Source organism: Pongo abelii, chromosome 18, assembly GCF_028885655.2.
Source record: "Pongo abelii isolate AG06213 chromosome 18, NHGRI_mPonAbe1-v2.0_pri, whole genome shotgun sequence".
Classification (NCBI taxonomy): Eukaryota; Metazoa; Chordata; class Mammalia; order Primates; family Hominidae; genus Pongo; species Pongo abelii.
The window spans coordinates 89,495,441-89,506,357 of NC_072003.2; the positions used below are offsets into that span (position 1 = coordinate 89,495,441).

Sequence of the window (10,917 nt, forward strand, 5' to 3'; positions counted from 1 at the left end):
CCCAGAGCCCTCCCAGACCACAGCTCTGCTCTGAGTGTCCCTGCCCTCTGCCTCTGTCTCCTCATTTGTGGAATAGGAATAGCGACAGCCTCTTCCTGTCATGCTACCTGAGCCAACGCAGTGAAGGTGCTTGGTGCTGCGTCCCACACAGGAAATGACTGATAAGCCTTTGGCTTTATCCTTCTACACCGTGATGCTCACGTTGCCCCTCCGTGGAGCTGCACTCAGCTCTGGTGGTCCTGAGCGTTGGGACCCTCAGCTCTCTGACACTACCCTGTCTCCACAGGCCCATAACGACCTGCTGCGCACATATGAGGCAAAGCTGCTGGCCTTCGGGATCCCTCTGGACAACGTGGGCTTCAAGCCCTTGGAAACAGCTGTGATCGGACAGATGCTGGGCCAGGGTCCCGCGGGACTGGTGGGCACCCCGACGTAGCTGCCCCCTGGGGGGCCACAGCCCAGAGAGCCAGCCTAGGAACACTCTCGGGATGACACCCCTTTTCACACCAAGGACAGCACGTTTTTTAGATTTTATCATCAGCAAATGAAAGCTTTTCACATGTTCTTGCCAGCCTCTTTCTGGCTCTGTGGAGGACCCTCACCCATGGCGTCCCTGTCGCTCCCTTCCGTGGAGGAGAACCACCTGCAGGACCCTCACCCATGGCGTCCCTGTCGCTCCCTTCCGTGGAGGAGAACCACCTGCAGGACCCTCACCCATGGCGTCCCTGTCGCTCCCTTCCGTGGAGGAGAACCACTTGCAGGACCCTCACCCATGGCGTCCCTGTCGCTCCCTTCCCTGGGTGCAGCACGTCCAGCCTGTGTCCAGGCCTACTCCCTGGCCTCACCTCCGACCACAGTCAGCAGCATCTTCTCAGAGTGCCCCACACTCACCTGGGGGCTCAGGCCGTGCCGCGCTGTGCTGCGTGTCTCACTCACCTGGGGCTCAGGCAGTGCCGCGCTGTGCTGCCTGTCTTCACGCCACTGTTGTCCCATCGAATGGATAGCTTTGCAGGTGCTGGCACTGACTTTATTGACACCTGAGTCACAGCTGCCCAGTGGGATTCTCCAGGGGGCCAGGAGTTCCCTAGGAAGTGGTGAGCCAGTGCTCCCTGATGAGCACGAAGCCCGCTCTGTTGAGGGCTGGGTGGGCGCAGCCAGCGTGTGGGAAAGGGCAGGCAGCCTCCCGCTGCCAGTCTTCGCTCTAGCTCCCTCGGTAGGTGGTGTAGGACCAGGGGCTCAGCAGCAGGGGCACGTGGAACTTCTGGGCCTTGCTGGTGATGGTGAAAACAACCTGAGACGGAGAGGCCAGGAGAGTATAAGGGGATGGCAGCAAACCACCTATCTGGCCCCAACACCGCTGGGAGAATTCAGCAGCCCAGACTGAGGGTCTGGGATGGGGTGAACCTTCCGCACCAGAGGGACACTCCACAGAAGCCACAGCCCAGCAAGTCAGGTGCTCCTGTGGTGGCTCCAGTGTGGGGTGAGGCAGTGAGGTTAGGCCCCGAGAGCTGGAGTTGGCTCAGATGAAAACCTCTGTCAACAAAGAGGGGATGAATCACCCTTGGCCCAGCCTCCCCACAAAGCCTGACCCTGGGCAGGTGAGTGACGGGTGTGTCCTCATAGAGTCTGTTGCTGCCTGGACACCTTTCTTTTGGGAGCTCAAAGCAAGTGAGCTCACCTACCTGCCACCACCCAGGACCAGTCTGCCCACTGCCTAAATGATGCCCGGCCAGCAGGACCTGGCCTGCAGATCCCAGTGAGTCATGGGCCTCAGCCCCCTCCAGCCCACTGGGGCTCTCACCTCCACATATGGGTAGAAGCTTTCCTGTCCCCTCTTCCTCCAGTAGCCCTCGGTGTCGAAGGTGAGCCTGTAAGTGCCTGCCTTCATCTGGTCCGGCGTCAGGAGTCCAGGACAACGGCCATCTGGGTCTGTGTAGCTGGGGAGAGGATGAGGCTGCAGAGATGGGGACCAGAAGCCCCCCACCCCAGCTTTCCTGGGTCTGCATCCCAGTGGGCCTCAGACACTGCCCTGCCACCTGTCAGACTTGGGTGAGCAGACACAGTGAGGCTGTTAGGGCCTGCAGTTCCAGAGCAGTCTAGGGACACCACTGCCCTGTCTTTAGGAAATCACAACACAGAGAAGCAAAAAGGGAAAAAGTCTCCCACAATTTATCCCATGAGCAATAACCACTTTATAGCTGGCATATATTTTTCCAGATTTTTCTCTATGCATAAGTATATTTGTTTACAAACTTAAAATAACTCATAAAGTGGATTATACTATTTGTATTGTTTTATAACCTGTGGTTTTCACTTAAAATATTGTGTATGGCTGACTGGGCGCGGTGGCTCACGCCTGTAATCCCAGCACTTTGGGAAGCCGAGTCAGGCAGATCACGAGGTCAGGAGATCGAGACCATCCTGGTTAACATGGTGAAACCCCGTCTCTACTACAGAAAAATTAGCTGGGTGTGGTCACGGGCACCTGTAGTTCCAACTCGGGAGGCTGAGGCGGGAGAATGGCATGAACCTGGGAGGTGGAGGTTGCAGTGAGCCAAGATGGAGCCACTGCACTCCAGCCTGGGCAACAGAGCGAGACTCCGTCTCAAAAAAAAAAAAGTGTGTGTGGCTTTCTGGGTCAATAACTACCAAACCCTCACCCAGAGAGTGGGCCTGTCCAACTCCACGGAGCGTCCGTGTTGTATGCCCTGGTCCCTTATCAGGGTTCTGAACAACCGTGGCTTTGCCCATAGTCACCTCTGGAAAACCTCCCATCATTCTTGCCAGCTGGTCTTTAGAGCGCGCGCTTCTACTGCGATTAGAAAGAGCAGGCCCGAACGAGGTGGCTCACACCTGTAATCCCAGCACTTTGGGAGGTCAGGAGTTCAAAATCAGTCTGGCCAAGATGGTGAAACCCTGTCTCTACTAAAAATACAAAAATTAGCCGGGGGTGGTGGCAGGTGCTTTAATCCCAGCTACTCGAGAGGCTGAGGCAGAGAATTGCTTGAACTGGGGAGGTGGAGGCTGCAGTGAGCCAAGATCGCGCCACTGCACTCCATCCTGGGCGACAGAGAGACTCCATCTCAAAAAAAAAAACAGTGCGCTGGGCGTGGTGGCTCATGCCTGTAATCCCAGCACTTTGGGAGGCCGAGGTGGGCGGATCACCCGAGGTCGGGAGTTTGATACCAGCCTGACCAACATGGAGAAACCCTGACTTTCCTAAAAATACAAAATCAGCCGGTGTGGTGGCGCATGCCTGTAATCCCAGCTACTAGGGAGGCTGAGGCAGGAGAATCGCTTGAACCCGGGAGGCGGAGGTTGCGGTAAGCTGATACCACACCATTGCACTCTGGCCTGGGCAACAAGAGCGAAACTGTCTCAAAAACAACAACAACAAAACCATAGCGTGTGTGCATGGGGTAATGGGTCTCTGGGACCCTGCATGGGACGCGCAGCCCACACAGTGCTGTCCTCATTTCTCAGGTGGGACCTGGACCCCTCGTGTCTCAGCTTTTGTGAAGGACCAAATGACTGTAGGAGTGGCATGGTCAGACTCTCTCTGATCCTATGGGCCCAGCCCTGCCCTTCTGGCTGGAAGGGAGGGGGCCTGCCTCTTACGCAGGGGCCATAAGGCCTGGGTGGGTGACATCTGCCTCTGGAAGTGCCCCGCAGAGCCTGTGCCTGGGGCAGTGAGCAAGACCTCTTGGAGGCTGAGGGACACACTGCCCCTCAGGCCTGGCTGGGAATCCCAGCACGTACCTGGGCTTGCTGCTTCAGTCTTCCCATGTGTAGAAGGGTTAATTATGGTGGTGGCCCACAGGGTATATGGAGAATGAAAAGAATGGAAATAATGTCCAGCGTACTGCCTGGCACAAGGTTACCCGTGATCTCAGTGACAGTGAGGTCTTCGATTCCACCTCAGGCCTCACCTAACCACCACCCCCTGCCCTCACCCTGGCACAGCTGCCAGGGAGAGGCAGAAACTCACTCCGGCCACATCAGGGTCACAGGGGCCTGAGGCTGGAGGGAGGGAGGAAACAGCTCCTCTCCTCATCCCTGTATTTTCAGAGGAGGAAACGGGCTGAGAGAAGAAGACAGAGCTCCCAACCTCACTCCCAACCCGGGCTGAGAGGAGGGTCGGCAGCGGTGAGCTCCGCCCTCCAGCCTCACTGCCTGGCCCCTTAGTCCCCGCCATCTGTCTCAGGGCGGCACTCGCCCTCCCAGGGCCTCTCTCCTACCTTGTCCTCAGCTCCACCCACTGCTGGCTGTGGTCCTCCAGCCAGGACAAGCGGAGGCAGAGGCCTCTGGCTGGGAGCCCCGAGGCGGTGTCCAGCACATGGGTGGTCAGTAGGCTGTCCGGAGGCTCCATGCTGCTGCCCTGGGCCAGGAGAAGGAGGCCAGGGTGAGCCTCTGGAGCCCTGTGCCCGCCTACCCACCCCAATCCTGCGTCCACACCAGCTGTGGGGCTTAAACAACCCTCTGGACAGAGTTCTCCCAGCTGCCCAGGGGACGGGGCAAGGGTGACTGGAATTGCCTAGTCAGCTGATGAGGCACCAAACGTAAACAGCGCAGCCTGTGCCTCCCGACCCTCCCCCCCCAATCCCTCTGGCTCCCCTGCCCCACTGGGGACACCCACTCTCCCACCCACGGCCCCACGAAATGGCCCATTCCCCCCAGGCCCTCAGTTCCAGCCCCTGGGGTGGTTCTCCCGGAACTGGGCTCTCCTCCGCGTCCCTGTTCCTGGGCCCTCGACGCTCAGCCCCCCGCAAGCAGCTGAGGGAACAGGAGCCCTGCAGGTCCAGGCCTGGTCCCCTAACCTCCTGGGAGCCTAGGTGTCGCTGGAGCCTCAGCAGCCGCGGGACGGCCCGGGAGCTCATCCTGCCCTGTCGGACTGCGACGCTCGCGGGCAAAGGGAAGGGCGGGGCCGGTCATCCCGCCCCGGACCACCTCGTGCCCACCAGGAGGGCCCCAGCGGGGCTGTGCCCAGGAAGGTGCGCTGGTGGGGAATCAGGGCGCACAGACCTGGGGCCCGGAAGCGGAGTCGCGAGGACCTGCTGGGGGGTGGTGGGGGCGGGGGACGGGGCGGGGCCGAGGTGAGAGGGGGCGGGGAGGGGCCGCGGTGAGGGGGGGACGGGGCGGGGCCGCGGTGAGGGGGGGACGGGGCGGGGCCGCGGTGAGGGGGGCGGGGCGGGGCCGCGGTGAGGGGGGGACGGGGCGGGGCCGCGGTGAGGGGGGGACGGGGCGGGGCCGCGGTGAGGGGGGCGGGGCCGCGGTGAGGGGGGCGGGGCCGCGGTGAGGGGGGCGGGGCCGCGGTGAGGGGGGCGGGGGGACGGAAGACGGGGGCGGGGGGATGGGGGCGGGCCAGCTGGGTCCCAAGGAGACCTGCGCGGGAATGGGGACGGCGCGGGGCCCATCTCTCCCCTGGGAGGCTCAGAGGCCCGCAGGTTTCTCATGGAAGCCCCTCACAGGGTAAGTAAGTTTCCCCCGACAGGCCTTGTGACCTTGCCTCGGTTTTCTCTTCTGTAAAATGGGAGCAGTAGTGACTCCTCAGGTTGTTGAGATGGCTCCGTAGGTGAAGCTCTCTGAGCTGGCCTCCCCCCGCCCTTCCTCCCCGCAACGCGCGGTGGATGAGCGCTGGGTGGAGGCCCGTGCCCTGCAGAAAGTGAGAAAAGCCATAGAACTGCGTGTGCCGGCTAATATCCATCGTTGTATTAACCTTACGTAATATATAGAGAACACATACACATTTTGACTATATGTTATATATGTGAAGTCCTAATTAGGGAAAGGGAGGCAGGGGAAAGCAAACAGAGAAAGCAGACAAGCTACTAGTCTGCCTTCTTCATGCTCCAGGACACACAGCCCTCCAGACACACGGCAAATAACACATTCTTCCTGCGCCCCAGTCTCACCAGACGCCTGAAGGTTATTAACGCACTGCAGCCTTGGCGAGTTTATCCCATAAACTCTCCAGCAAGCCTTTGTTTCTGTGCAGTCAGTTTCTCTTCTGCTGGTTGCCTGTCTTCTCTGGCAACGTATTTTCCTGCTTTCTCTAGTAAATCTGCCTTCTCTTACGTACAACTGTCTTGGTAAATTCTTTTATCCTCAAGCCACTGGCAGTCGTTCACCTGCCACAATGTATTAATGAAATAACGGACATTCTCTATTTAAAATCTGGAAAACGCTGCACCCGCATGATGGTGGACTGGTTGTCCTGCTCTGGGATCTGGGAACTTTTTTTTTTTTGATACGGAGTCACGCTCTGTCGCCTAGGCTGGAGTGCAGTGGCACGATCTCGGCTCACTGCAACCTCCGCCTCCTTGGTTCTAGCAACGAGTAGCTGGGATTACAAACACCTGCCACCACGCCCAGCTAATTTTTGTAGTTTTAGTAGAGATGGGGTTTCACTGTGTTGGCCAGGCTGGTTTCAAACTCCTAACCTCGTGATCAGCTCGCCTTGGCCTCCCAAAGTGCTGGGATTACAAGCGTGAGCCACTGCGCCTGGCCGGGAACTTCTTTCTTCCTGTCAAGCTGCATTTCCAGTTCTTGGGTGTTCAGCATGGGTGATTTGTAGATTAAGAATTAGGCCACTCAAAGGCAAGGGAGGAGACCCCTCTCAGCAAAGGTTGGAAGTATTCTGGCTACAACTTTACCTTGGGACTAGTTAGGAAACATCTATTTGGGATCCAAACGCGCATGACATTTGTTGTGGCTTCTGTTTATAGGAGATAATCCCAAAGAGAGGCTCACACCTGTTATGGCAAATGCCCATGGGTGCCAGAGGCCGGAGACAACCAGACTGGCCCCAGTGGGGAAAATTCCGTAAACACCGGGGTACTCTGCAGCCCTTTAAAAAGCATGAGGCCCATTTGTGTGTAAGATGAGAATTCTCCTGGAAAAACAACTAGTGACAAAGGAGAAAACAGTGTGTAAAAGGGGGGAAGCTTGTAAATTTGTATCTAGCTTTCACTGAATTGCAAGGATTAGCTAATTTAATCCTCATAACAACCTCATGGTGTATTGTTGTCCCTACCTTATAAAGCAGGAAAGTGAGGCACAGGGAGGCCATATATTGGAATATTTCATAATAGGATACACAAAACAGTCATCTCAGTGACCACCTCTAGAGATAAGCAGTTGCAGATGGAATATATTTATTTTGACTCTTTAACCTTTTGTACTCTGAGAAATTCTAGTGGGCTTGTATCACTTTTTCGAAAGTCTGAGATGTTATGAATAAAGTGACAAAACAATAATCAGTCCTTTTGGGGGTTGCCACGTAACCTTCCCCCTCTCCTGAGACTCTCCCTGCAGAGGAGAAGCCAGTGGCCTAAGGAGGGAGAACGGCAGACCGAGGGGTTGTCAGAATTCCTCTCCTGGCCTTTCCAGGGTAAACCCCCCGTCTTGCTCCCACCTAGACCAAGAGGGACTGCAGAGTCCCCTTTCCCAGGGAAACTGAGACCCTCAGCCATGCCTGACCTCCTGGCATCTGCCCCTCTCTGAAAACCAGGGTCCCCACTGGGATGTCATGTGCTCTAGAAACTTCCTTAATGAGATGACCAGGCTCCACACCCCAGGGCCTTTTTTTTTTTTTTTTTTTTTTTTTCAATTGAGACAGAGTCTTGCTGGAGTGTAGTGGCACGATATTGGCTTATTGCAACCTCCGCATCCTGGGCTCAAGCAATTCGACTGCCTCTCAGCCTCCTGAATAGCTGGAATTACAGGTGTGTGGCACCACGCCCGGCTAATTTTTGTATTTTTAGTAGAGACAGAGTTTCACCATGTTGGCCAGGCTGGTCTTGAACTCCTGACCTCAGGTAATCCACCCAGCTCGGCCTCCCAAAGTGCTGGAATTACAGGCGTGAGCCACCGCGCCTGGCCGAACACCCCAGGGCCTTTATGGCACCTTCAGGCAAATTTGAAAAAGAAGCATCATCTTCAAGACTCTTAGCTTCCAGAAAATTGTCGTAATAAATATACAAGTAGCCTATCTTTGGTTTTTAAATAAGTTATAATAAAATACAAAAACATTTCAAAATTATAAAGACATCTGCAGTGTGTGGTCTGAGATATCAAGTAATGACACAATGTACGGCCTGAACAACATTTTTCTGTCTGTAGAGCCAACCTCCTCTCTCTGACTCATTGGAACACTAATTTTATTTTGTGGAATGAAGTGTTGCAATTCTAGAATTGCAAATGAGGTCAGCTGGGATCTTTAAACTGAGTTTGTTGTAGTTTTGTCTTCAAACAGGATTCTGTTCTCCTGCAGAGACTGGGAGACAGAGGCCTCACCCTTCCTGATGATTACCTTTCAAAGGGAGGGCTCTCAGGCCTTGAGAGAGGCCCTTCTGAGTTGCAAGACATATTTACAAACTGTAAGCTTTTTAGGAAATGCTCCAAGAAAGGGAGGTTGGGGCTTATCATCAGAAGTTGGCTAGAGCAGAGGTCCCCAAGCAGGCCACATAGTAGGAGGTGAGCGCATGGGTGAGCGAGCAAAGGAAGCTTCATCTCTATCTTCAGCTGCTCCCCATCAGTTGCATTACCTCCTGAGCCCGCCTCCAGTCAGATCAGCAGCAACATTTGATTCTGAGAGGAGCACGAACCCTATTGTGAACCGCGCATGTGAGGGATCTAGGTTGTGTGCTCCTTAATGAGACTCTAAGGCCTGACGATCTGTCACTGTCTCCCGGATGGGACCGTCTAGTTGCAGGAAAACAAGCTCAGGGCTCCCACTGATTCTACATTATGGTGAGTTGTGTCATTATTTCATTATATATTACAATGCAATAATAATAGAAACAAAATGCACTATAAATGTGCATTTGAATCATCCCAACCCTCCCCTCAACCCATCTGTGAAAAAATTGTCTTCCATGAATCCGGTCCCTGGTGCCAAAAAGTTTGGGGACACCTGGGCTGGAGCATGGTAAAATTTCCTTCCTGCACGGAGCTTTTGTTTCAATGGAAGCAGCAAGGGTGGAAGTGCTGCTGGGTCTTCCTGGGGGCGCGGCCTTACGCTGCTGGAAGCCGTGCTGGAGCACTTCTGTCGAGTCTCCTCCTGGGGGCGCGGCCTTACGCTGCTGGAAGCCCTGCTGGAGTACTTCTGTCGAGTCTCCTAGTGTGAGAGTTTGGATGAGTTGTCATTTGCTGAGGGTTTAGCAGTTCTCCATGGGTCCCTGTCCACTTAATTGGCCCCTAATAATTGTTTCTGAGGGCAGAAACTAAATTTTTAACTTCATTTCACAAATACTGCCTCTAGCCATTTTTCTCTACTGCCTCGTATATTTTGGGGAGTTACAGCTTGACTGAATCAATCTCAGCTGATCCCTTTTATTCTCATAGGAAAAATCACTAAGGGCACTTCTACATATGTTCTTTAGGTTTGTCAACTGAAGAATGATGAGGTTTCCCAAATTTGGAAAGGAAAGCTTTATTTCTCATAAAGAGTTGCAGCCTGGTCATTTGGACAGGGTGGAAAGCATAGCCTCTGGCCAGAAGCCAGAAATAGGCTCTTCAAGGGACAGAAGAATAAGATTGGGATTTCACTGAATGGCTTGGCCAAATATACATACTCCCATAAGCTATTCGAGATGTCATGAACATGTATGAGAGGAGAAATGTGTGCATTCGTGATTGAGCTTCCTGCCTCTCTCTGGGTCCAGTGTTCAAAAAATGGCACTGTTAGCATGACTCAAGGGTGGAGTTTTTGGGCCTCTGACCTGCAAGGTGAAGTAGAGGGTGCCACGACCCTCACTATACATTCTCTGAAGACCGGCTAGAACCACTGCCTGGTCATTCTCTGTAGACCGGCTAGAACCACTGCCTAATCATTCTCTGCAGAACAGCTAGAACCACTGCCTGATGAATCTCTGTAGACCGGCTAGAACCACTGCCTGGTCATTCTCTGCAGAACGGCTAGAACCACTGCCTGATCATTCTCTGCAGAACGGCTAGAACCACTGCCTGGTCATTCTCTGTAGACCGGCTAGAACCACTGCCTGGTCATTCTCTGTAGACTGGCTAGAACCACTGCCTGATCATTATCTGTGGACCGGCTAGAACCACTGCCTGGTCATTCTCTGCAGAACGGCTAGAACCACTGCCTGGTCATTCTCTGTAGACCGGCTAGAACCACTGCCTGGTCATCCTCTGTAGACCGGCTAGAACCACTGCCTGGTCATTCTCTGTAGACTGGCTAGAACCACTGCCTGGTCATTCTCTGTGGACTGGGTAGAACTACTGCCTGGTCATTCTCTGTGGACCGGCTAGAACCACTGCCTGGTCATTCTCTGTGGACTGGGTAGAACTACTGCCTGGTCATTCTCTGTAGACCGGCTAGAACAACTGCCTGGTGAATCTCTGTAGACCGGCTAGAACCACTGCCTGGTCATTCTCTGTAGACCGGCTAGAACAACTGCCTGGTGAATCTCTGTAGACCGGCTAGAACCACTGCCTGGTCATTCTCTGTATACCGGCTAGAACCACTGCCTGGTCATTCTCTGTGGACTGGGTGGAACTACTGCCTGGTCATTCTCTGTGGACTGGGTGGAACTACTGCCTGGTCATTCTCTGTAGACCGGCTAGAACCACTGCCTGGTGAATCTCTGTAGACCGGCTAGAACCACTGCCTGATCATTCTCTGTAGACTGGCTAGAACCATTGCCTGATCATTCTCTGTAGATCGGCTAGAACCACTGCCTGATCATTCTCTGTAGACCGGCTAGAACCACTGCCTGGTGAATCTCTGTAGACCGGCTAGAACCACTGCCTGGTCATTCTCTGTAGACCGGCTAGAACAACTGTCTGGTGAATCTCTGCAGACTGGCTAGAACCACTGCCTGGTCATTCTCTGTATACCGGCTAGAACCACTGCCTGGTCATTCTCTGTAGACCGGCTAGAACCACTGCCTGGTG

The 10,917-nt window shown here is 54.6% G+C and overlaps 2 protein-coding genes across 11 annotated transcripts in view; one reads left to right on the forward strand and one right to left on the reverse strand.

Annotated features, from left to right (window-relative positions):
• Positions 1-2,283, forward strand: part of GAS8 (growth arrest specific 8) — a 30,213-nt gene extending 27,930 nt beyond the window's left edge. For 9 of the 10 annotated variants that reach the window (XM_009251086.4, XM_024233354.3, XM_054534392.2 and 6 more), the window contains one exon: positions 287-2,283. In XM_009251086.4, the coding sequence (XP_009249361.3) occupies positions 287-436 (150 nt within the window). In that variant the 3' untranslated portion in view covers positions 437-2,283. Of the gene's footprint in view, positions 1-76 lie in introns of all 10 variants that reach the window. The other variant, XM_054534393.2, reaches the window with a different exon arrangement.
• Positions 1,126-5,010, reverse strand: LOC100440274 (5-hydroxyisourate hydrolase-like). Its single transcript, XM_009251083.4, has 4 exons — positions 4,818-5,010; positions 4,239-4,378; positions 1,802-1,937; positions 1,126-1,291 (listed from the first exon to the last, which is right to left on the reverse strand). The coding sequence occupies exons 1-4, from the start codon at positions 4,875-4,877 to the stop codon at positions 1,202-1,204; spliced, it is 426 nt and encodes a 141-aa protein (XP_009249358.3). The 5' UTR covers positions 4,878-5,010; the 3' UTR covers positions 1,126-1,201.
• Between the last annotated feature and the right edge of the window lie 5,907 nt (positions 5,011-10,917).